Consider the following 27,042-nt stretch of genomic DNA (forward strand, 5'->3'; position numbering starts at 1 on the left):
AAGTGCTGCGATTACAGGCGTGAGCCACTGCGCCCAGCCTTTTTTTTTTTGAGACAGTCTCGCTGTGTCACCCAGGCTGAAGTACAGTGGCATGATCTTGGCTCACTGCAACCTCTGCCTCCCAGGTTCAAGTGATTCTTAGGCCTCAGCCTCCCGAGTAACCGGGATTACAGGGGCGTGCCACCTTGCCAGGCTAATTTTTGTATTTTCAGTAGAGATGGGGTTTCGCCATGTTCACCAGGCTGGTCTCAAACTCCTGACCTCAGGTGATCCACCTGCCTTGGCCTCCTAAAGTGCTGAGATTACAAGTATGAGCCACCATGCCCAGCCCATTAACTTTCATATCACTCTTTTATGGGGTTCACAGGACACATATACAATGTTGCAGTCCGGATGCCAAATAAACAAGTTGGATTTTTAAAATTGTTTAATGCACATACTTTATTAGAATGATATTTTGAACACTGAGATAATGTGATTTTATTCTGCTCACAGTTACTCTAATACATAGATTTAAAACAATGTCCAAAGCAGCAATTACATTAACTCACTATAGGAGTCATCATACACTCAGGTAGTACTTTGGTAAATTATAAAACAAATGTACACAAGGGCACTTCAGTAGAAATTAAATCAGTTTGGGGACACATCAGGCTGCTAAATTCTGTACTAGAATCCAACACCAAATGAGTCATTATTGGAAGTGGAAGAACTCCATGATTTCACAGCCCAGAACGCTAAGTATGACCACCAATGGACCATTTCAACCATCTAACAACCAATGGGAGAGTCAATTGGTCTCATCCCAAATGCCAAAAGCAAAAGGCAGGCCATCACAATTTGGCTTGTTCACCTTGTAAAGACATGACTTTATTTCTGCTTAAGTCATCTACATAAGTGAATCTAATAAATACAATAAAATGTAACCCAACCAAAATCTCACGTCACTTTTTACAGACATGGGTATATGAGAACCATGGAGGTGCTAAAGAAAAATAAAAGCGTTTTCTTATTACCATATTACCATGAAATTAATGCCTGTTCTAAGGAAATAAACTAAATGTCCTGTTTGATATTGATGAGTAGGCCTACTCATTCTCTACCAAAATCCAAAAAAATAAAATAAAATAAAATTTCACTTAAAAAATAATTTCTGGGCTGGGAACGGTGCTGTAATCCCAGCACCTTGGGAGGCCGAGGCAGGAGGATCATGAGGTCAAGAGATCAAGACCATCCTGGCCAATATGGTGAAACCCTGTCTCTGCTAAAAATATAAAAATTAGCTGGGCATGGTGGCATGCACCTGCAGTCACAGCTATTCCGGAGGCTAAAGCAGGAGAATCGCTCGAACCCAGGAGGCAGAGGTTGCAGTGAGCCGAGATCACGCCACTGCACTCCAGCCTGGCAACAGAGTGAGACTCTGTCTCAAAAAAAAAAAAAATAAATAATAATAATAATAATAATAATTCCATCTTTTAGATCATGCGTTAATAATTCTTTGAAGTAATTATTTTTTTAAGTGTTGGAACAGGGGAAAGTTCACATTATTGAGTACAAAGGATCAAAACAGATCCCTCCAAAATGGACATCCCCCCCAGAAAAATGCATTAAGACTTTGAAGCATTTAAGAAATATAAAGATCTGGCCACGTGCGGTGACTCATCCCTGTAATCCCGGTTTTTTGGGAGGCCGAGGTGGGTGGATCACTTGAGGTCAGGAGTTGGAGACCAGCCTGGCCAATATGGCAAAACCCCATCTCTACTAAAAAATACAAAAATTAGGCAGGCGTGGTGGCATGCGCCTGTAGTCCCAGCTGCTCGGGAGGCTGAGGCAGAAGAATCATTTGAACCCGGGAGGCAGAGGTTGCAGTGAGCCGAGATCACACCACTGTACTCCAGCCTGGGTGACAGAGTGAGACTCTGTCTCAAAAAAAAAAAAAAAAAAATATATATATATATATATATATATATATATACACACACAAAATCTGTAACAAATGAACAGGTGATGGAGAACAGGACATCGATTACTTCTGAATCTATAAGGTACTTAAGAACTTATACTTGTGGAAAATCACAATGACAATGAATATTTCACCAAATAGATGGTGGCAAATAGTTTGGCAACACATATTAGAAAGGTGATTTCTATACTACACATAAATGAAAGACAAACCCAACCACAATTGATGTTTTACTACATTAATGTAATTTACACTATACCTATACCCACATGGCAAATTCAGTTTTAACTGAAAAACTAGAGCAGTCCCTTTTTTTTTTTACTACTATTTGCATATTTTCCAGTATCCTAATCCATGTATACTTATCTTTCATAGATTATAACAATCTACATTTAAAATTCCATTTTAATATTGTGGCATGAAAAATACAAACAACAGTACAGTATGTTTTATGCTTAGTCAAAGTTAACAGGCTCAGGGTTTTAAAATCTTTCCTGGATAAAGCAGAGTTAAGTCTACCCTATATCCCCCTCCTATAAATTCCTCTTTGTTGAATCTGGCAATCTCAGTGAGCTATGACTGCACCACTGCACTCCAGCCTGGACAACAGAGTGAGACTCTGTAACTATAAAAAACAAAAACAGACAAACTTGGCTATCTACCTCAATCCATCAATCACCCTCACACCTTTGAACTTGACATCACTCCTAATCTTAGTTTTTAAAGTATAAGAGAGGAATAGTAAAGCATTCAAAACAAAAATGAAACCTACATATTTATTTGTTTATTTATTTATTTGAGATGGAGTTTTTGCTCTGTTGCCCGGGCTGGAGTGCAATGGCGCAATCTTGACTCACTGCAACCTCCGCCTCCCAGGTTCAATCAATTCTCCTTCCTCAGCCTCCCCAGTAGCTGGGATTACAGACACCCACCACCACGCCTGGCTAATTTTTGCATTTTTTGGTCGAGATGAGGTTTCACCATGTTGGCCAGGCTGGTCTCTAACTCTTGACCTCAGGTGACCCATCTGCCTTGGCCTCCCAAAGTGCTAGGATTACAGGCTTGAGCCACTGTGCCTGGCCAAAACCTGCATCTTTAGAAGGTCATTTTTGTGTGTTAGTTTTCCTTTGCCTGTTGGTTTGGAAATTCTCCATGTTCCTAAAGGTAGCTTCCACATTTCTGTTCCACGAACTGATTAGAAAAAGCAAGATGGTTTCCCACTTTAGTTGCCTCCCTTTGGTTCCTCACCTCTCAGACAACAAACAGCATGTTGTAGTCTTTCTTGTGATGTTTTTCCTTCTTTCACCTAACTTCCCTTGAAAAAAAAAAATCGAAATATTTATTTAGCACTTTTTTCAAAGGGTAATTCCTGATTAATATAGGCAGAAAAACTCAAGATTTATCTTCTTCCATTCCCAAAAAGGTAAGAAGATGTGAATATTTATATTGGGCCCTCTCCCTCCTCATACACTTTTACCTAAAGCTTAAAGAAAAAAAAGTCAACTCAAAAAACAGTTGAAGGTATATACTACATCAACTTTTTCTTTTGTTTCTGCCACAAAATTCCATGTCATTCTTAAGATTCAGTATTTTTCTCACATCCTATTACTTTATATACAAATTGCCATATCGCAATTTTTAATCTATTTCCTCATCTGCTGATGATCACTGGGTCTCCACTATAAGAAAATTGCTCCTAGTTTGTCAAGAGTCCTTAAAAATAATATATCAATAATTTAAAACTGATGAAAGAGCTATGCAAGATTGTTCCCTTTAGTTTTATATTACTCCAAAATATACATATGTACACATACCCACACATATAACAAATTTACATAGCTTGCAGAAATAAACTACAGATATAATTCCAAACACACATTTAGAAATTCATATTTTAACAGCAAACTTACATGCAGATAAAGAGAAGTATAGTTTTATACTTCCTAAGTTACACAGCAAGCTGAAATGGAGAATGTTTTAATGTTCATTTTAGATTTATTCTTTCTCCTAAGTCTTAGAAAATGAGCAAAAAGGAGACCTAAAACTCAAGCTATGTCTATAGCAGTATCAGTCAATGTAGTATTTTTACTAACAAATTATTCAATTGCTTACTCTATACAAAAAGTGATATACACGTACTATAATACTATATACAAAACTCTGTTTTGTATATAGTATTGTATATACAAAATAGAGTTAGAGATAACAAATGAGAACTTTATACAAAATACTTGATTACGTCAGTATTTCACTTTTGGCCAGAAGACTCAGCCTGTGCATTCTTTTCTGATATTAAGGAAGTCACATTTTTATAGTATTCTTAACTACAGAAAAATAGGAATGAATGGAGGGGAGGGCTGATGACAGCTGAAATACACATTTATAAATATGTATACAATTTAGTAATGTCATATCATGTAAATTAATTTCTTTTCTTTCTTTCTTTTTTTTTTTGGGGATGGAGTTTCGCTCTTGTCGCCCAGGCTGGAGTGCAATGGTGTGATCTGAGCTCACTGCAACCTCCGTCTCCCGGGTTGAAGCGATTCTCCTTCCTCAGCCTCCTGAGTAGCTGGGATTACAGGTGCCCGCCACCACGCCCAGCTAATCTTTTTTTTTCCATTAGAGACAGGGTTTCACCATTTTGGCCAGGCTGGTCTTGAATTCCTGACCTCAGGTGATCTGCCCACCTTGGCCTCCCAAAGTGCTGGGATTACAGGCATGAGCCACTGCGCCCAGTCAAATTGATTTCTTTTGCACAGTTACTTTCATCAGTAAGTGGTCCAGAATACAAAATATGGTAACAGAGAACTGTTTTCATACTTATTTCTTGGTACAGTTATTAAAAATAAAAACTTGCATTTTAGGATTAGCGAAGTCTAGAAAAAAAATTTTTTTAAATTTGGAGATCACATATTGAATAGCTGTCAAAATTCAAACTAACTAGTTTTGAAGAACTTCAAAAACGTGTTCAAATGAATAAAGAACAAAAATGATCAAAAGAAAACCATAGCTGCCTAAGAGTCTTAAAAATTATTAATGTGACACTCTCATCTCTCACCAAGTGTATCCAAACCACTTCTCATTTGCTCTTTCCATTTAAAGACTCACAGTAGCTTCACTACACATATATTTACACTGAACATGTACAGCTGACCATAAATATGATGAGCATTTATGAAAAAACTAAGTGGTTCACACTGACTTGTGCGCTGATCTAGTGAGTCAGGAGACATTTTTGAGTTTATCAGTTTCTTGACATGCTCAGTGAAAAACTGTTGCACAGAAACTCAAAGTCCCAGCTGGTAATCAGGCCCATCGTCCACTGGAGGCAAAGCTTCTGCTGAATGAGAAGTTGATTTCAGAGTTCTTATATTTTCCCCAGGCACCAAAAGGCACTACTACTGCAGTACTGTTATCCTCAGTACCATACTGTATTGCCTGCAAGGTTTGGCAGGAAGAAAGAGAAAAACATTGGTAATCACAGTCTATACAAAGAGAAATCAGCCTTTCCTTCCCTTGGAAATACCCTTCCCCCAGAAAGCCAAACTGGTCTTATGTGCAGTCACTAACCTACTTATTTCACAATGGTTTGTGATTTTCACCCTGTATTAATGCCCACAAGGATTATTAAATTGCACATTGAATAACAGATGACCCAAAACAACCCTATTAACTACATTCTGCTGTAGCAATTTTGGCAACAGAAACTCCAGTGGACTAAGGTGCATTGGTACACAGCTCCTGAAAATGAAGACACATGTAAAGCATTTAGTGTAGGGAGTAACGCATGGTAAGGACTTGATAATTGTTAGCTCTTACCAGCAATTCAATTCCCTTTAGGGAAATTTACCCTAACAGAATAAAAACCTTGGAAATTGAAAGACAAAAAAACTAGTCATAATCATAAGAGAAATACAAATGGCTAACAAGCCTATGCAAATAGCTAACTCCACTAACAAAGAAAAAAGACATAAATTTCTACACTAAAATTTGATTTTTCCATCTATTGAATATCGAATTGGTAAAAAAAATATGGCAAGAATTTGGAGAAACAAACTGTAGAACATGCTAGTGTAAACTGGTACAGTATTTCTGGAGGAGAATTTGGCAAACTTATTAAATGCTCTAGAACACTGTGTATTATTTCATCTAGAAATTTTATTTATTTATTGAGACAGGGTCTTGTTCTGTCACCCAGGCTGGAGTGCAGTGGCACGATCTTGGCTCACTGCAGCCTCAACCTCCCAGGCTCAGGTGATCTTCCCACCTCAGCCCTCCAAGTAGGCATGTACCACCACAGGCATGTACCACCATGCCCAGCTAAGTATGAAAAATATTTTTTTTGGAGAGACTGGGTCTCGCCATGTTGCCCGAGCTGGTCTTGAACTCCTGGGCTCAGGCAATCTTCCCATCTCAGCCTCCCAAGTGCTGGGATTACAGGTCTAAGCCACCATACCTGGCCTGAAAATTTTATCTCTAAGGGCTCAAGCAATCCTCCCACCTCATCCTCCTTCATACCTGGGACTAAACATGCATGCCACTGCACCTGGATACTATTTCTAAGAATTAAACCTATTGCCTGAAGGAAACAGATATGCAAAAATAGACATCAGAATGTTTATTACAGTGCTTCCTCTATAGTATGGAAAAAATAAACATAAACTAAATCTCTTGACCAGAGGAAATGTCAAATGAACTATGTATAAGAATAAAATGGAACACTATGCATTCACTACAAATTTCATTACCTTTGTGAATTAGAATGCAAATATCTGCAGGACAGGCAGCTGAAATTAGGAAAGAAGTGTTCATCCATGAAATTGGGCCTATTTCCTCAATTTCATGAACACCCTCTTTAGCACAGGTGAAGGCAGTAACCAAATGAATAATTCATGTATTATAATCATGTTTGCCCATCTAAGCAAATAATACTTTTAAAGTAAGGTCTATTATCTTAATTTGGGAAATGCAAAAATAGCTGCTGAATTAAAACATCTCTCTAATACTTTAAATAATACAAAGCATAGTTTATGTTTTCTTTACTGGATATTACCCAGCTTTCTTCTAATTTTAGTTCTGACTGACACACAACCTCATCCCTATTTCTTTTTGTATTTTGGTTTATCTTTTCCACACACCCATTCTGAATAACCAGAAGGTGACTATGCTATATCCTCAAATTGGGTATTTGCTTGGAGCGCTCTAGTTTAATGGCCAAGCGGCTGGACTTGGGAACCTAGTTGTCTGGGTTTGAAGTCCAGTTCTGCAATTTAATAGTTTTGTGATTTAATAGTTCAGTGATAACTCTGTAGCCTCTGTACCTGTTTTCCCCATTTGTGAAAAGGGACAATAATAGCTCCAACCTAATAGGATTATTGTGATGATTACAATATATGTAATTGTACATACTGTACATTACATACAGTAATGAGTTAATACATATGAATACTGTCTGACACATAGCAAGTGATACATTAGTTTACTATTATTATAATTTACTATTGCCATTACTATCATTTCAAGATATGTACAAAGCCAAAGAATAAACAAAACACATTTCCTTGGCATATTAAAATTTTAACTTGGGGAAATAATAAAAAATTTTATAATTGGAAATATTATGGAATCAAGTGTAAAATTCACTGCAACACTCAAAAGCTAAAACACAATGCCTGGACCGTCCTTTCCTTCTCCTTGGGACTTTTTCAGGCAGAAGCTCTGAGTCACCTGTTCAGTCACCGCATGGGCTGCTTCGTTGGGATCATGACACTGATTGACAAAGTCACAAATCTCTTGACTATTCACCATGAAGTTAATTCCATCTGTCGTGAGGACCAGGAAGCTGTCATCAGCATGATGTAACTGCAATCAGAACCAAATGCCTATGATTATAAGCTAGACTCTGCCTCAAAGATTCTATCTGTTTTGCTAAGTGGTCATCTGCAGAAGAGCTGATATGGTTTGACTGTGTCCCCACCCGAATCTCATCTTGAATTATAGCTACCATAATTCCCATGTGTTGTGGGAGGGACCTGGTGGGAGGTAACTGAATCATGGCGGTGGGTCTTTCCCATGCTGTTTTCATAACAGTGAAGAAGTCTCACGAGATCTGATGGATTTATAAAGGGTAGTTCAGGTGCACATGCTCTCTTTGCCTGCCACCATGTAAGACATGATTTTGCTCCTCTTTTTTCTCTTTTTTTTTTTGAGACAGAGTCTTGCTCTGTTGCCCAGGCTGGAGTGCAGTGGTGCGATCTCGGCTCACTGCAAGCTCCGCCTCCCGGGTTCACGCCATTCTTCTGCCTCAGCCTCCCGAGTAGCTGGGACGACAGGCGCCGGCCACCACGCCCGGCTAATTTTTTGTATTTTTAGTAGAGACAGAGTTCACTGTGTTAGCCAGGATGGTCTCTATCTCCTGACCTCGTGATCCACCCACCTCGGGCTCCCAAAGTGCTGGGATTACAGGCCTGAGCCACTGCGCCAGGCTGACTTTGCTCCTCTTTCACAGAACTTCCACCATGATTGTGTGGCCTCCCCAGCCATGCGGAACTGTGAACCCATTAAACCTCTTTCCTTTATAGATTACCCAGTCTCAAGTATATCTTTATTAGCAGTGCGAGGACAGACTAATACATAGGCAAACAGTGAAAATGCAAAGCCTACACGTTGGGCAAAAGTAGTAACATTTAGAATTAACCAACAAGGATAAAGCTAATATTTAGTTAGTAAAATACAAATAGCAGTTAAAAGCAGAAAGTAAAGGGTAAAGAAGTTGCAATCCTCTGAAATCCCATCACCAGAAGTAATCACTCCTAACAATTTAGCAAACACCCTTCAAGATATCTTGATTTAATTTCATAATTTAACATCGCAAAGGGAGAATCCAGATAGCCCAATGCTGAGAGGTAGCTCAATGTAATGGTTATGAGTGCTGTCTCTAAGGCCAGGTTTCTAGGATTTGAATCCTGCCTCTGTTACCTGGTTGGGTGAGTAGAGGTGCATTGACCTCTGTATGCTTTAGATTTTCCTTGAAAAATGGGGATAGTAGTACTTATTTTGAACAGAGCCTAGCACATAGTAAACTCTGCCTAAGTATCTGTTAGATAAAATGAAGTGGGATATATATAAGACACGAAGTGGGATATCTAGAGATTTGAAACCCTTCATGCAATTAATTAACAAGCGTTTCCTGCCAGTTTTGGAAGCCTACACTATACTGTGCTAGGGACTATTGTGGCTCAGGAGTTTGAGAGAAGTGTCAGCTCATGGACTGGGTGTGTGTTGGGGTGCAGTTCAGGACAATGAGGACACTGATTACTAGCATGCAAAGGATGCCACAGAAGTAGAGATGGGTGATTATTTGGCTTAGTGGAAAAGGGAAGTCAGGGCAGCTTCCAAGTGGAGGTGATGCTGATTGATTGGGTGCAGGTGATGCTGGCTGGGTGCAGGTGATGACTGATTGGGTGCAGGTGATACTGATTGATTGGGTGCAGGTGATGCTGATTGATTGGGTGCAGGTGATGCTGGGTGACTGGGTGCAGGTGATGTTGGCTGATTGGGTGCAGGTGGTGCTGGCTGGGTGCAGGTGATGCTGCTTGGGTGCAGGTGATGCTGGCTGATTGGGTGCAGGTGATGCTGGCTGGTTGGGTGCAAGTGATGCTGATTGATTGGGTGCAGGTGATGCTGGTTGATTGGGTGCAGGTGAGGAAGAACAGCAGGACCATTCCACCAGGAGAATTCCATAGCTGGGGTGAAACAAAAACCTGACACTTCATACTGAGGGAAACCAAAATATTTCTCCCCCAAGTATTGAGGATTGCTAAAGTCAAGTCACTGAAAAGGCAGGGGTACAACTCCTCAGCCTCTACTTGCCCAGTGGCAGGACATCAATCCTTCTTTACTGAAGACAGCACTTGTTTATCGGTCCAGAGAAGGAACCAGCAGGCACCAGGGAAATCTGGGAACAGGTTTTACTATCTCCCCACATTTTCCTGACTTTTAAAAGACTGAAACTGTTCTCTTCTTTATCTTGTCACTATGCAGGATTTATGGCTCTTTATTTAAATACAATTTAAGCAAAGCTCCTAAGCCACTGCCTTGAGAGAGAAATACTTTTAACTGAGGACTTTCCCCGCACAATGGGTACAGCATGCGCAAATGTCTGTTTGTTGTTGTTGTAATTAATCTGACTTTTATTTTCAAGAAAGTGTCTCAACTAAGAACCACCTAAAAAGGGGGAAAAAAAGAATTTGTTTTGTCCTCTACAATATATTAGGCCAGAATAATAGCATCTTATTTTACCTGAAAAGTTTTTTTATCCTTCCATAAATTTAAAAATCATATAAAAATGATTTTTTAAATCATTTATTTGATAAATCACATCTTCCCTTTTAAAAATCATTTGGCTTCATTTAAGGCTTCCAAAAAGATGCAGCAGAGACATTCCTATATTCACTCTCTGCAGGTTTATCAAGTGTTTGTAGGTCCTTTCTTACCTTAATCCTCTTAGTTTCGGGTTCTGCTATGACACCACTGGTTTTAAGGTCCAAATCTCCAATACTTCTTGTCATCGCAAGCCTGCCATTTACGTGAGGCTGCCCCAAACTATTCCAAGCTACAAAACCACCACATTTCTTGATCCTGTTAAAAGTTAAATGACAATGATATGATATGTAGAGAACCCTTTGGAAGGCTGAGGCGGGCGGATCACGAGGTCAGGAAATCAAGACCATCCTGGCTAACATGGTGAAATCCCGTCTCTACTAAAATACAAAAAGTTAGCTGGGTGTGATGGCTGGCACCTGAAGTCCCAGCTACTCGGTAGGCTGAGGCATGAGAATGGCGTGAACCTGGGAGGCCGAGCTTGCAGTGAGCCGAGATCCGGCCACTGCACTCCAGCCTGGGCGACAGAGTGAGACTCCATCTCCTCCATCTCCAAAAAAAAGAAAAAAAAAAGAAAACCAAGTCACTGTTAAACTTAACCATGACATTGGTTTAAAAACTATTATGAACTAAAAACATCATCCACATAGAATGATATGATGGATCAGTGGTGGTAGTACCTTTCTTTTTCGTCTTTTCTTTCTGGAGTATGGTCAATGGTCAGCTTCATGGGTTTTCCTTTTCTACACAAAATAGCCCGGCTGTCCCCAACGCTGGCTACAACCAGTTCAATACCATCTCGCAATAGGGCTACTGTTGCAGTAGTCCCAGAGGTCAGAAGAGTTGCTACGAGTATTATGAACAAAAGAGTACAAGTTAGTGACAGTCAAATGATTGGATATGGAATTTTTATTACAAAATAAAACACAAGCATGATAAACTAATGCTGGAATAGATCATTCTAATTTAACTAGAGCTAAGCAAATAAAATGCAAATGAACTATGTAAGTAACAGCATGCAGAGAAACAAGTATTTAATTCAGTAACAAGGCTCCATGCAAACAGAAAGGTTGCTAACCTAACTTGGCAAACACTGCATCACTATCTACAAATGGCCTCTATTCATATCAAGTAGAGTTGACTTGAACTTATAACAACACCTTAATGGATATCTGGTGTCCGGACTGAAAGTACTAAAATTTAATTACGTTGACTATGATGGTGGGATGACTTAGGTCTACTTGAGCCCACTGAGGCAAGCTGACTTTTCCATAGTCTATGGATTTAGAAGGTTTTCTCTTCCATTTTTTACTCCTATCCTGTGAACATATTATCAGTTAGTAGGCTAAGCGAGATATGCCAAGGGTATACCATTTGCATATTCTACCTCTGTATGCTTCTAAAACTGTTTTAATTTTATAAATGTTCATCAAAAAATCCTAAAATAGTTACAGGCTCACATTCTTTTCTGTTTATCTTTGTCCTCCCTAGACATGAAACAAAGTTACAACCATCATTACAGGAGCAGAAAATCTGGGTGGGGGGGAGGGGAAGGTGGAGAATGAAGTTCATTCTAGTTTCTCATAAACTTGGTGTAGTTAATACTCCTAACTCCAGGAAGTTCTAATACAAAGAGACGGTCTTCAAACGCAGGGCAGTACTGCCAGCTGCAACTCTTGGAGTCCTGCTTAGGCCCAGAGCATCCCACAAATATGAATTTTCTCTAATAACAAATAAAATGAATTGTTATTGGGCTTGAGGTCACCACTGTTTTCTCCGTCAAACTCAGACTGCATTTCTGCATCTTCCTTTGATTTCTTCTAACAGTGTCTGCCCTAAGTTCTTTATCACTTGTTAAAAATTGTTAATTTGCATTGAGCCTTGTCAAAAGTGAGAATATTGTGAAATTATGGGCTAAAAAATAAAACAAAGTAGAAGAAATTGGAAAAGATAACTTATTTAAAGCAGGTATTGTCTTTAGTAACACTCTTAACTCTTTAAAACATTCCAAAGATGACTTTGATTTTAAACGTAGATATAGGAAAAACGAAGTGCTACTGATTTGACTGATTAAGACTCAATCTTTCCAAGTTTTTTTTTTTTTTTCCCAAAAAGATAATTTTGAAAACTTTATCAGTAATGCATTGGAAGGAGATATATACATAAATAGATTTTTCCAATCAGTATATTAAAATGCCTGCTTTAATCAGAAAAGTAAGATGGAAAAGCATGAATAAACTCTACTTAATCTTTTATAGTCATGCTGAACTTTCTTGAGAAATAACATTTATAGTTGCACTATCTTTCCATTTTTCTCTTGATTTTGGAACTGTTGTGCCAATGTAATATTTCTGCAATGCTGAAAGACATATTTGTCCACCATATAACATAAATGTTTTAGCATAAGTATTAGTGATATTTATATTACAAAAGTTAACTCTTAACTTTAAATTACCCAAACGACTATACAGCAGTGGAGTCTTTACAGTTTGACTAGCTATAATATTTCAAATGATTTAAAGAGCCAGGTAAGGGAACACAGGCATTTATTCAGATGCTACCTGTCCTGGGAATTTAACATTCCTTCCCTTTGTTTAAACCATCTGCAATAGCTTTCTTAAAAATGGTTTATTATTGGCCACAGTAAAAGAGTTAAAATTTCATAAGTAAAAGTTTACTTATTTAGTTTTGTAATTCATGGCTGTCACCTAGGAATTTTAAAAGAGTGTGAGTTTTTACCAACCCAACTTCACAGTTCCAAAATCCCAGGATTTATAGGAAAGGCTTCAAAACTAACTGTCAATTCTGATTTGCTAAGCATTTAAGAATGTAAATATTGAATCAGCATTCATTTTCATTTAACATTTAACATGGAAGTAAAAATTCTCACTTTTTGTCCTAACAACAAAACTAGAAAACTAAGACATCTTTCAATAAGTTCTTAACACTCACTGGACAATTTCTACTGCAAGTCATCTCAACTAATGGGACAAAGAGATGTGGGAACCTTCCCGTAGTCCAGGCTAGGAACCGCTGGACTCCTTCACCTGGGACAAAATTAAGCAGATCTCTGTTTCCACTGAAGCCCAGCATATAGTGTCCACGGGCTCCAGGTCTAGAGCTGCTGACCAGGCACAGTTCTCTGCCACAAATAACACGCACAGAGGCAAATAGGAATTTCACCCAGGAATTGTGCTCAAACATTACAAACCTGCAACACAAGGGAGAGCAGAGAAAGAGCTGCAAAATAAGGGAAGGGTTTTTTATTTTGGTGAAAATTTAACTAGCAAATTATATAATATTCCAGGAGATGCCAAATCAAGTATTCCAAAACTCAGTTTGTTCCAGTTGATGGTATTTTGTAGTTGAGTCTATTTTTTCATCACAGGGTAACATTTCTTTCTTAATTTTGTGGTTTCTAAGGTTGAAAAAACTGTATAAAAATGTATCTGTACCAAGACACATAAATGGTGACACAGACATACATTTAACATACTCACAAAAACACTCATGCATATACACATTCACTGAAATAGTTGGTCTTAAACACAGTAAATCACTACCTTTACTGAGTTAAAAAAAAAATGCACTGTAAATTTGTTTGGTAGCAATATCAGAATTGTCTCAATAATAGAAAGGTAAATCTACAGTTACAGCATGGAAGAATTTGTATCTGACAAACAGGATGTAAACTACAGTATACCACCAAATTACTGGGACTTAAATATATATCCAGAAGAAATCAAAGCACCTGCTATACCAGATACAAGGAGTAATGCATTTATTAATGGTGCTTAATGCAGAGATTTAGCACCTAGAAGGCAGTTTTGAGTAGAATGATTAATTTAAATTCATTGTTTAAATAAAGGCTAGTGAGACTCAAATTTATAATTTTATATAATTCACAAAATGGGTATTTCTGCAGCTCTCTCTTTCCCCCAGTGTTGCAGGTCGACACATCAAAAGAAAAATGATCAAGATTTTGAATGCCAACATAAAGAGCAAAAGCTATATTTTTCAAAGTATAATGACCCCTAGTAATTACTCAATTGTATAAATAATACTATGTATAAACCAATACAGTTTCAATATTTATTAAAAATGGGCGTTCTAGACTCATGACTCATGAACACCAAAATCAAAGTAATGAGCTGAAGCAGTAGCAGCACAATAAGAACATCTCATCAACACTCTCCCTATTTGTTCTTCTTTTGACTATCCCAGCATAGGGGATTCAAAAATGCTGTGTTTACAGCCCTGGTTCTTTTGTAGTTTAATTCTTTCATAAAGAGGTCACAGGATATGAGGAACATAAAAGTTTCTGGTGAGACTCATAATGCCATCAATGTCCCCCACTCTGAATGTCAGAGCGAGTCTTCTCTTTTTGTTCCATTTGTCCCTTTCAGAACTTTGTTGCTTTCAAAGTTTAAGCAATCTGGAAACAGTCTGAAGAGCTTATAGGAAATACAGAATTATAACCTAATTTTCTACCATCTAGTTTGTTCTAAGTGGCTATCTGTTTATAAACAACAGACTGGTGGGATATCATCCGGATTTACTGGCTGCTTTTATTAATTGTAGAAGTAGACAATACTGGTATAAATTGAATTTAAAAAATTAAAAGATGGTGATGAAATTTGCTACTGATAACTAAGGACAGGTTTAAAATGCTTTAACAAAAAAGCAATAAAAATAGCTGACAATTTCTTAAGGGCAAGGGAATCTTGTTCTTGCCATTTCTTGATAAGTGGCATTTTGATTTTATTCTTTTCAAAATATCCCCAGCTACAACAGTAAATTATTTTATTCTACTCAAATGATAAGCTTTTATTATATTTTACAGATCAGTCATCCAGGACATGCTGCATCTGTGGTTGGCATCGTCTCATTTTTGAAAGGACTGAATGCACATAAAAGTCTCTTGCCCACGCTGAACTTGCACATGCTTGGGAGAGAAGAGCTCTCACTAAGCGTAACTTGAATGTGAAATTGCTTGGGCAACAGCAGTGCCATTCAACAGTAAATATTTTAAATGTTAATAAGACAATTTGAAGTTCTTTATGTAGCTGTAACAGCTTTGGAACTGAAGTTGAGAAGAGACAAGAATGTTTTAATTTCACTTAAGGAAGTTAATATGGTATTGATACAGGAGCTAGAAATAAATTATTTAGGCAGATAGTAAGGGTAAAGGAGTCCTTGGCAAGGCTTCCTTTGTAACAAAAAGCAGCCTCCAAACCATTTCTTTTCTAACAAAGAGCAACCTGAAAAATTGAGCTACAAACATAAATAAGCAAGCTGGAAGCTTGCGCAGGTGAATGCCAGCAGCTGTGCCAATAGAAAAGGACTACCTGGGCTGGGAGTGATGGCTCACGCTGGTTATCCCAGTACTTAGGGAGGCTGAGGTGGATGGATCACCCGAGGTCAGGAGTTAGATTCCAGCCTGACCAACATGGCAAAACCCTGTCTCTACTAAAAATACAAAAATTAGCCAGGCGTGGTGGCAGGCGCCTGTAATCCCAGGTACTCTGGAGGCTGAGGCAGGGGAATCACTTGAACCTGGGAGATGGAGGTTGCAGTGAGCTGAGACTGTGCCATTCCACTCTAGCCTGGGAGACTAGAGTGAAACTCTGTCTCGGAAAAAAAAAGAAAAAAAAAGAAAGAAAGTAAAAGAAAAGGGCTACCTGGGGCCAAGTATGTTCAATATGCTCCATCTTCCCTTTTCTTTGTCACCATGTGTACAGTAAAGAAATGGGCAACATGGCACTGGCCAGGTAGAGAACCCATCTGCATAATAAAAGATTAGGGTGGGTGTGGCCAGATTATTGAACGCTCTGCAAATTGCACACCTAGCCCTAACCAGTTTTTTGTGTGCTATGCAAATGGCATACCTAGCCCTAGCCAGTTTTTCGTGTACTATGCAAGTGGCACATCTGGTCCAACCAATCTTTTGTGCCCTATGTAAATCAGACACTGCCTCCTCAAGCTCACCCATAAAGCCTACTGTACTTCACCATGGACTAGAAATCTGTTTGGGGCCTCTCTTTTTGAGGAGAGAGCTTTTCTCTTTCTTTCACCTATTAAGTCTCCACTCTTAACCTCACTCCTTGTGTGTCCTCGTCCTTGATTTCCTTGGCATGAGACAATGAAACTCAAGTATTACGTCAGACAAACAATGCTGCTTCAGTAGGACTGAGGGGCGCGTCTCTCTTTTATACCTAAAATCTCAACATTAGTGATTCACTTCTATGGTTTAACTAAGCCTTTTTCAGGTGTCTGCTAATTAAAATTCAAATCCACCAGGAGTGACAGCTCATTAAAATGCATACATTTTATTAATAATTTGATTAAATCAGCTATATGATAATCAAAGAAAAAATTACAGTGACTTCAGTGAGAAAGAGTAGGCAGTGGAGATCTCAGTTCAATCCAAATAATTATTGAGTACCTGCCAGGTTCTATGCAGGGTGCTGCATACTGGAGATTCAAAAATGAATAAGCCACAGTCCTTCACCTCACAGGAAGGGTTCAAGAGGAGGGGAAAGGGGTTAATACTAAAAGAGAAAAGATGAAAGAAACTGGAGAGGGTAAACTGCACTTACTACAAAATTTTGTTTCACTGGCACTGGTCCTATCTATATACATAGGCTGAAAAGAATATTATCCACTCTTATAATACTGATACTGCTTCAGTTCTTGCTAAAAACCAAAGTTTTAAACTTAAATAATAACTTTGAAATATAAAATGACATTTAAAAATATCCACAAATTGAACAGTTACACAACATATGGCATTCTATCTTTAATGGCTTTAATGTATTTGATAAAACAGGCCCTAAATATCAAAAGACAATTTTTGCCATCTTTGAAGGCTTTGGCAACTTATTAAGAATAAAATTTTTAAATGTTCTCAAAACACTAATTTTTAAAAAACACAGACCAATAAGAATATATACAAAATAAGATTTAATAACAAAATAAAATTTTAATAACAATTTAACAAAATAAGATTTAATAACAATATTATAATAGACTTTTTCTTGTAGTACACACTAAGAGCACCATCCTGTCTTGCTCCATTATACTTTCAAACAAATTACCATTATAAGAAAAATCCATTTTAAAATATCTTAAGAATGTTCTGGGATCACTACCTCAAAGCATATGACAGAGGAATTAAATTAAATAATGCATTTTAATTTCTTTATTACAAATGAATTAATTTTATTAAGAATAAAAAATATGGAATGCTTCCTGCACTTGTGTGCCATCCTTACACAAGGACCATGCTGATCTCTGTATCATTCCAATTTTAGTGTATGTGCTGCTAAAGTCAGCATATGAATTACATTTTTGTGATTAATTTCTTTACACGGCTGTTTAATTGTTTTTGTGACAAAGGTATCTTTAGAAAGTTTATTTTAAGATAGGCAAGTTAATAAAATTTTTTAAGTTCAAAATTCTATTGAGTTATACTTTATTCAATAATAAAAGGAGTCCTGTCATATTTTACATCAAGTCAATCACTGTTTGGTTTAAGCATCTACATTGACTAGATACTTTTAAAAAAGGCTGATGGCACCAAGAAGGTCAGTGTTTTTGGTTGGTGGTCACATGCCTGGGATAAATTTGGACATTCTTATCCAAAAACCTTGCCGAGTAAGCTGCAGCTATTTACAGAACAGCTGGGGCACACCACTGGCACTACAGTCAATAAACATTGTGGGGTAAGACATAGCCAGACTCACAGTCAACTTGGTTAATATGAAATAAGAGAGTACCAAAATTCAGGAAGTAATAAAAATAAAACTGTAAGAAAACATTCTATTTCCTCTTCTCCTTCATGTGTTTTAACTATTTGGAACAAGAGCTAAATCTTATGCATAAAGTTTACCTCTTTCAACTTCTGTCTTCTTAAAGGTAAGGATCCAGTTGAAAGAAAAAAAAAATTCCAAAGGAATGAGAGAAAAGAAAATGGGCCTAAATAATCTACAAAATGGAAAACATATCCCTGAACAGAGTGGACTGTAATGCTTTCCTGAGGACTGTGATAGTAAGGTTCTCAAAAAAACCTCAGGAAAAATCTCAAGATGGCAAATAGAGCCATCCCAGAGTTACTTTCTCCTTTCCTCATGAGAGGAGAGAGAGAATGCTGGTTGTCAGGAAAATCTCAGCCCTAACTCTGAACTGACCTTGACCATTCTAATCTTCAGTTCCTTCACTATGAAATGCAGAGAATCTCTATCCTTATGTATTCCAACTGAAGACTGTGAAAATGACATTTCTGTGGTGCATGTGGTTTTTTGTTTTTTGTGTTTTTTTAGAAAAGGATGAACCAAATATAGATCAAGATTACTGCATGATTCATTTTCAAATCATTTACAAGGTTACATGCACACATTGATTTCGCTGGTACAGAAATTTTCAGGGCTAACTTTAACAGCAAAAGATTTGAGGCTAGCTAACTAGAAAACATTTGCTGTATTTTCCTGAAATTGTTTTGATAAATTTAGGCAAAACCAGAAACATTTCACTTTCAAAATTTAAGGACATGCAGTATACACAAAATTTTAAATTCAGCTAGCATGCCCTTATGCTGAAAATATCACTAGTTACCAGAGGAAAGCTGCAAGATTGAGCTTTTCAAGAAGTGACAGAAAAATATTTTCCTTCTAATCATCCAAATTAGTGCATATTAACCATTGTCTTTTTCTATTTAGGACCTATTTGCAATTTTCTTCTTGTTGGACAATGACTATCCTAGCTAAATGTGATTACCCTGTAGTGTATTTCAGCACTTGGTCACCAGATCCATCTAAAAAAAACAAAAACCCAAAACAAAACTCATAGTATGGGCATTTTGTCCATAAAATGAGCAAACAGATTAAACATTTTTTAAATCTTTTAAAAACTAAAGTACAACATCAGAACTGTTTTGGGGCTTCTCTTTCTGAAGAACTCTCCAATATATTTCATTTAAAAGTGAGGTATTAACATTAATTTGGATTCCCAATGGCATTTAATGTGAATCTTCATATAAACTCATTTCTATATAAATCCTTACAAACAATTGTACATTAAAATCCCCTCCCCCAAAGGACTTAAATTGTTGCCTTTTTACTCCTCCCCCACCCTACATACTCCCTAGGACCCAAGGAATGTGACAGTTTTACATACCATCAGCAGACAGGCGGGCATGACTCGAAAAGGCTTTATCTATTTCTAGAAAAGCCAGGATCAACACAGTTTCCAAGTTCTTCTCCTTAGGAAGCAAATCGCTTTGTGGGGAGGAAAAAAAAGAGCCTCAAATAATCATTTTACAATAGGTTTCTCTCCTCACTGTTACTCTAGCTAGCAGTCATTCCACACAATGGGCCTCATGATTTTCCAGTCAAATGCTGAAGACTTACTGGCTAAGGAATACTTATTGAGAATCCACTAAGTATCAGGCACTGTGATAAGCTTTTAAGGGCACAAAAATCAAAGTCCAAGTCCTTGTCCTTGAAGAATTAATCCTTACTACCACAACTCTGAGAGGTCAAGAGTTCCTTCCTATTATGAGTTCTTTCGTGGAATGAGGTATACACAGGAAGTCAAGAAATGGTCACTGGGAAGTCAAATATAGTCACACGGTCATAACTCCATCACATGTTCTCCCTCTTTCGATTTTAGCAGTAATGTGATCCTCAAAAATGCATTAATAATAGTTGAAGTAAATAAACTGAAGAGCTCCAAAATGCCTGCATTAAATGCATTTTTTCCACACTAATGCCAATCATCCAAAGCTATTTTCAACAAGTCAAGTATTCAAAGCTATTCACACCACTTGAAAGAGTAATTACCATTCACTGAAGCACTTAGACATCCTACACTGATGGGAGTAAATGCTTCTCATAGGTTATCTCATGTACATTATGCCACTTCACTTAAAATAATCACAAATTAAGTGCTATAAATTTTGGTTAATGCTTTCCCCAGGGGAGTTGTTAAAACATGCATTTCTGAAATTGTGATAACCATAAGAAATAAATGGCACACTTAACTACTGCTCATTCATGAAGCAGCAGCATGCAATCACTCAAGTAACTATGTTTACCCTGGAAGCCTCAGTCAAAGGGTGAAAGTTTAAGTAGGAAGCATGGGGGAACTGCAAAGTCAGGAGTTAAAGTCATTGTACATACATAATACATTTCTCCATGTGGGTATGACAGAAATCAGCTGCTGCAGGTCCACCGTGTCCATCATACACTGCAAAGTACAGGACCTCATCTGTCAGCTGAGCGAAGTCAAATCGATCTTCATTCTCTTTCCGTTTGCCAATCTGTGAGGCGCACCCCACATTTTCCAAGCTGATTTTGGGAATTGGCTTGCCATACTTAATGCTGGGTGGCAGCAGAATTGGCTCATCAATGCGGTTATCCCAGATCCCAAAATTGTCCCAGGTAGCTGGACTCCCACTGCCGTCTGGGTCAAACCGAGAACACCTAGGCTCTGAAGTGGAGCTGTGGCACGTGGGTGTCACCCGCCTGTCGTCCTGCAGCAGGCGGGAGCTTAGCAGCACTCTCCTTCTCACCTGGTTCCCACCACTTCTGACCAAAGTAATTAAGGCAGCTGTTGACATAACTCAGCTCCAAAGGACTCAGTGATGAGGGAAAGGTCAATGGAACAATAATGGAATGTCTTCAAGAAAAATGATGCAAGTTGCAGGGGACAGAGGGAGAGAGGGGGAGAGGAGGAGAAGAAAAGGGGGAGGGAGAGAGAGAGACCATCAGAAATTTTGAATATAACTGATATGTCATCAAATATTACCAAAAATGAAGGTCATAAAGGATTTGACAGAAAATACATATATTTATGTTCTATATTGGGTAGGCATCCAATAGCCTACTTCTAAGAACAGTGGATCAAAAATGAATCAATTTTCCTACCCCATTCACAGCATTTAAATTCTATTAAAATTAGATGGTGTGCACGTATACAGAACATGTGTCTCTTAAACTTGAACCTGCAATCACTTGTTAAAATGTAGGTTCTGACCCAGTGGCTATGAGGTGGAGTCATTCTGCATTTCTAACTAATACCCTGGTGATACGGAAGCTGCTTGTCTGCAAGTTACACTTCCAGTAGCAAGGACACAGAATTTAGGTATAAATAAATATACTTCCCTTCATTAACTCTATTGCTTTCAAGAAAAGGTAGGGGTGAATATTAACAATAGCAACAAAGTCTCTTCAGGAAAAAATAACAGGCTAACAGAATACTTAAAATAGTTCTGTTTCCAAAGAATGGCCAAGTTTTAGCAAAAACATAATCTAGGATAAATCTAAGTTTTATTTTAAGATTTCTCAACCTACTAAACTTTACATACTATATTACTATGGTAAATATAAATTGGTGTGCAAACACCCCAGAGGCACAAAGATAAGCCAGTTTCAATGCTCCCCTTCCTGGTAGACTCTCTCACTAGGAGGGTGTGTGGGTGTGATCTCAGGAACCTGGCAGCACTGCATTTGTGACAAGCAGCCCTGATTTCTGAACAAGTGAACTATGTATTTACATTCACAACTGCAGCTCTCCTTTCCCCAACCCTAGCAACCCACCAACACTTGAGACTACACTTCTTTGAAACTATTACTTTATACCCCCATTTCTGGACTCCACCCTGAAACTTAATCCTAAAGCCTCTCTTGGCATTACAGGGTGTTATTCCTACCTGAATGGGAAATTCCTATCCCACTGCAGGTAAGGTTATTTCTGGGAATTTTCCATACAAATAAAAAATCTGTCTCCATAGGATTCTGTTCTATTACTTTATTCATTTAAAATCAACTTAAAAAGGCGGCAGAATACTAAGATTTGATGATGTTGGTGGATGGTCTACAGATGTTATATTATTCTCAATCCTATGTTTATATTATTTCACAATAAAAAATGAACTTGAAAAAATGTATCTTTCCAAAAGGTATAAACATACACAAATGAAACCCAGCTTGAGTGCAGTTATGCGAAAATGCACTACAGATTTCAAACAATTACTTTCAAGTGAATTTTTGGAAATCAGTCTAGCTATGTATAGGGAAGGCCATTACTTCTTTTGGTGGGTAAAACAGGCAAAAGAAAGAATAAGGTTCCAAAGAACATCCTTAGACATTTATTTGTTTTAATTTCTTGTAGAGATGGGTTCTCACTTTGTTGCCCAGTCTGCTCTTGAACTCCTGGCTTCAAGTGATCCTCCCACCTCAGCCTTCCAAAGAATTGGAATTACAAGCATGCACCAGAGAGCCTGGCCTCAATCTTTAGATATTTAAGCAATAAAAAATATATGAGCTCTGCCACCACAGAATTTAGAATAAAGATGCCCACCAAAACAGTAATGTATCATCAAAGACTTAGGAAGTCACCCCTTCTTGGCCTTTTGGCCAAGATCCTGCATATAAGGCTGAAATTCATTTCTTTATAAGACAACATTGGTGGGGGGTTGGAGAGTGGCAGAGACACAGCATCTCTGGTTATTAAAGAGAAGTAACATGGCTAGACTTGTACAGGCTAGACCTGTATAGGCTCACACCTGTAACCCCAGCACTTTGAGAGGCCGAGGCAGGCAAATCACTTGAGGCCAGGAGTTGGAGACCAGCCATTGACAACCTTGCAAAACCCCGTCTCCACTAAAAATACAAAAATTAGCTAGGCATGGTTCCGCATGCCTATAGTCCCAGCTACTCAGGGGGCTGAGGTGGGAGAATTGCTTGAGCCCAGGAATTTGAGACTATCCTGGGCAACATAGTGAAACCCCATCTCTACAAAAATGAGGTGGACGGATTGCTTGAGCCTGGGAGGTGGAGGCTGCAGTGAGCCAAGATCACACCACTGCACTCCAGCCTGGGCGATGGAGCAAGACGCTGTCTATTTAAAAAAAGAAAAAGAGAGTGAGAGAGAGAAATAACACATTCCATTGCAAGAGATGTTTGTTCTTTTGCTTCTAATTGAGAGCTAGATCTTATTCAGCAACAATTATGGATTCAAGCCAGCAATGGTGTGTTAAAAAAAAAATTTATAAAACCAATTATGTTAACTACAGGTGATGAATTGAGATTTCAAACTATAATACAATCTACCAGGTAATAGACGTACTAATTATTTGGCGATAATTCCCAAAGCAGTTTTATATCATATAGGAAAAAAAAAGAAATTTAAATAAATACATTTATTAGAAAATATTCATATTTGAAGAGTTAACTTGAGATTAGCAAAATACTATTGTTTTGGCTTCAGTCTGAAAGGATATATGCCATATTCAGCCTCGGGCTACTTTGCAGTCATGCACCTACTTTAAACCAGAGTTCTGGAATTACAAATAAATAAATATTAAAGTTTTTCTGCAGCCCTTCTAGTATATTCTTGCCTTTTTATCTCCTTTTATCCTCCCCCCAATTTTTTTTTTTAATAATAAAGTAGAACTGCATTCTAACAGAGAACAAATATCAACTGGAAACATTTTTAAGAAATGAGATAAAATGCAAATTGAGCACTTTCTGTAAGGTTAAAAACCTGCATATTTTAAAATCAATCATCAACCTGGCATCCTTCCTCGTATATTGTTTCTATAATCATCTCAAAAAGCAGGCAGTCATAGGAAAACACCTACTTTAAGACATATTATTGACAGAGATGAAATATGACCCAGATATATAGCTAGTTCATAAAAACAAACAAACAAAAAAAACAGGTCAGCATCGCTTAGGTAAACAAGAGATGTTATGAAGTGACTCCATGTCCTTTTCCATCTGCAATGTAACTAAATCATACCAATCCCCTCCATATTCCCTAAGAAACAATTCAAAGGCAGCTGGAGTTTCCAAAGTAAAAAACTTTGAATTAAACCTGCACATTAAGAAAACTTTCCTCCTCTAGAGCTTCAAAATCGGGATCTGCCATCATAGACCCCACAGCTCTGCTGATGCCCATAGAAATGACTACGCTTTGACGAGCAAGGCAAGGGTAGTAGAACTTGTGATGTGAAAAACAAAAACCTTAAGGAAAAAAAAAAGCAATCAGTGTTCTCTACAACAAAAGAGTGGAGAACAAATTAGCAAACATCTAAGAATTGTCTTTGTCAGTTCAGCAATTAAAAATTGGAATGAGTTCATTATTCTGCAAACTAAGAGAGGGAAGGAATCTTTTCAAGTAAGCAGGGGAGATTTAGCTCAATCTTTTAATGGGAAAACATGGCTACTTTATTTTTATAAACCATTTTAACATTATATTCAATCTTTGGAAGTCAAGTCATCCAAGAGGAAAGCACTGTCTCTGGCAGGAAGGTGTACTGGATTTGAGTTAAACTGTTCTTGTAGGTTAAAAGCAGGTCAAAAGGGCAGTTTAAGCACATGCTAACATTATTCAGGAGTTCTAAACTTCTGAAACCTGCTTAGATTTTATCCCTCTAGAAAAAATATTTTAAGAAAGCATTCCTATCTGCCCATTATGAAGTGGCACTTAGGTATCTACAACTTCCACAATGAGAACACAGCCATTTTAAATATTCTTAAACCAAGTATTTACTTATCGACCTTTTTAGAAACTCAATTAAAGCATCCCAGTGAATTCAAATAGTATGGAAATTTCCAGAATGTGTTTCAGCTAATTTGGACCCCAATACCTTCTTTATCAATACCCTGCTAGGAGGAAGGGAAATAAAATTTACTGCTTTACCTGAGGGGAAAAAAGAAAAAAACAATAAAAACTCCGAAGGACTCCCCTTAGGTTTAATGTGAATATTTCTATGTTCAGATACGTGACTGGAGAAAAGTGCTGAAATGTGACCAGAGAAAAGTACTTAGTATTCTATTCCCATAGATATCTTTTCAGACACATTAGTAAATATGCATACAAGCCACAGACTGTATCCCAAACCTGTAACTTTATAATGCCTTTGAGAACTTTCCTTCACAGTCTATTATGTCACTAGCCACTCTACTCTCTTCTTTCCTCGTCTCTAAGGACTCCAGTCAAGGAAGTTGCCTGGGTAATGACTAAGTTGTCAGTAATGACTAAGGTTGCAAGAAAAAATCATTAGCGAGAACTCACTACTCAAATATTATAACTAAAGTATTCTATCAGGCACACACACTCACACATGCTGCTCTTCTTCCTGTCACGGCTGCCTAACTAGAATACCACGGACCATGGCTGTTTTTCTTTTTCTTTCTGTGACAGGGTCTCGCTCTGTCGCCCAGACTGGAGTGCAGTGGTGCAATCTCGGCTCACTGCAGCCTCGACCACCCAGGCTCAAGCGATCCTCCCACTTCAACATCCGGGGCTGGGACCACAGGCACATGCCACCACGCCCGGGTAATTTTTTGTATTTTTTTGTAGAGCCGAAGGTTTCGCTATGTTGCCCAGGCTGGTCTCGAACTCCTCGGCTCAAGCCCGCTTTGGCCTCCCAAAGTGCTAGGAGCCACTGCGCCCGGCCTCATTGCTCTTTTTCATGGTCAGTGTAATCTGTCACTTGAGTCGCCCATTCTGAAACCTAAGGACCACCTCATTCCTCTGCCCTGAAGGAAGGAACCTAAGAGGCCATGCAGCACGTTAATAGTGGGAGGCTCAGAAAAGCCAGTGGAGCTTTAGAGACTGCAAATTCCCTGGCTACTTCCACCTGGAACTTCTTTGTCACCTCCGATGAATTCTCTCATCTACAGAAAGCGGCTGCTGAAAAAGACATCACCAGCTACAAGGCCTTGAGTACTACAATGCTCCCCGCACAAAGTAAAACCCAAGTCTTCGGATGAAAACCAGTCGGGGCTGTGCATCCTTCCCGATGCCAGACCACCTGAAAAGCTCACCTGTGGACAGCTCAGGATCCTGGGCTCGGCTCGCTGGCCCTGACAGGCTAGTGGCCAGGGTGGCACACGGCGGGAAGAACACACGCCCGGCCGCCTGCCTGCCAAGCCCTGCAGATGGCTGGGCTCCCTCGGCACCTTCCGCCGCCAGGTCTCCGCCTCCCAACCTCCCTCTGGGCGTACCGAGCCCGTTGTCGCCACGTTTCCCTCGCCCGGGTGGCGACGCGGCGCCCACCCCGTAGCATCCTCGCTTCCGGAGCCTGGGGCAAGGGTCTCCAGTCCCGGTCCACCGACCCTGCCCTGCTCGCGCCGCGCTGGCCCTCCAGCCTGCGGCCACATTCTAGGCCAAGCGCAGTCTGGGCTGCAGCCAAGCTGGGCCCCGCCCCACCCCGACTAGCTGCTCCTGACCTCCAAAGGGAAGAAAGCGGCGCTCTGAGAACCCAGAGAGACCGCCGGCCAAGCACCGACTCGGGGGGCGGGGGAACGGAAACCGACGTCTCCCCTTCGCCCTCCCGGGAAACCCTTCTCCGTTTACTCTCCATTCCGCGACCTCCAATAAAGAACAGAATACACGGTTAGCAGAAATAAATGAATTGCACTCTCTGGGCTCTTACCTCTGGATGGCTATGTCCCTGAAAAATGTTTTAATTAGCTAACGGAGGGCGGGGAAAGGGCTTTCTAGGTCGGTAAATAAGAGTGCCTTCTCTGTTGTCTCGGATCTCCGAAGCAAGCAGTCAAAGCGGCCACTGCCTGGCCTGCTGGAAATTCTCGAAAATTTTTCTCCCGCAGTTGACCAGATGGAGAGGGAGAAGTCTGTTCCCGCTGACTGACAGCAGATCCAGCCAGTCGGCGCTAGGCGAGACG

General features: G+C 39.0%; 1 protein-coding gene, 1 long non-coding RNA gene and 1 other non-coding gene across 12 annotated transcripts; 1 reads left to right on the forward strand and 2 right to left on the reverse strand.

The window, feature by feature from the left end:
• Window positions 1–414: 414 nt before the first annotated feature.
• On the reverse strand, window positions 415–26,948 carry PPM1K (protein phosphatase, Mg2+/Mn2+ dependent 1K). Of its 10 annotated transcripts, none has more exons than XR_012434946.1 (8): window positions 26,793–26,948; window positions 20,524–21,022; window positions 19,520–19,620; window positions 13,298–13,487; window positions 11,026–11,191; window positions 10,459–10,603; window positions 7,691–7,825; window positions 415–5,401 (listed from the first exon to the last, which is right to left on the reverse strand). XR_012434946.1 is itself a non-coding variant. In XM_005555392.4 (7 exons), exons 2-7 carry the CDS (start codon window positions 20,961–20,963, stop codon window positions 5,270–5,272), a joined length of 1,119 nt encoding a protein of 372 aa, XP_005555449.3. In that variant the 5' UTR covers window positions 20,964–21,022; window positions 26,793–26,948; the 3' UTR covers window positions 415–5,269. The 10 variants fall into 10 exon arrangements, 4 of the variants coding, with proteins under 4 accessions (XP_005555449.3, XP_005555450.3, XP_073896222.1 ...); XR_012434948.1 differs by having other exon boundaries at window positions 13,298–13,585; XR_012434950.1 differs by lacking the exon at window positions 13,298–13,487 and adding an exon at window positions 16,791–16,896.
• On the forward strand, window positions 8,128–10,923 carry LOC141410319 (uncharacterized). The gene is made up of 2 exons (XR_012434952.1): window positions 8,128–9,432; window positions 9,529–10,923. It is a non-coding gene; the product is annotated as an uncharacterized lncRNA (long non-coding RNA).
• Window positions 17,579–17,682, reverse strand: LOC123573731 (U6 spliceosomal RNA). Its single transcript, XR_006698469.1, has one exon. It is a non-coding gene; the product is annotated as a U6 spliceosomal RNA (small nuclear RNA).
• Window positions 26,949–27,042: the final 94 nt, after the last annotated feature.

This window comes from Macaca fascicularis, chromosome 5 (genome assembly GCF_037993035.2).
Source record: "Macaca fascicularis isolate 582-1 chromosome 5, T2T-MFA8v1.1".
NCBI classification, from domain to species: domain Eukaryota; kingdom Metazoa; phylum Chordata; class Mammalia; order Primates; family Cercopithecidae; genus Macaca; species Macaca fascicularis.

Bases quoted from the DNA above. Each gene is read 5' to 3' on its own strand.
- PPM1K (XM_005555392.4), bottom strand. From the start codon at position 20,963: ATGTCAACAGCTGCCTTAATTACTTTGGTCAGAAGTGGTGGGAACCAG. The intron at 19,621-20,523 runs GTATGTACAATG...CTCCCCACAAAG, and splicing joins CACATGGAGAAATGTATTAT to CGATTTGCTTCCTAAGGAGA. The intron at 7,826-10,458 runs GTAAGAAAGGAC...TTCTGATTGCAG, and splicing joins CCGAAACTAAGAGGATTAAG to TTACATCATGCTGATGACAG.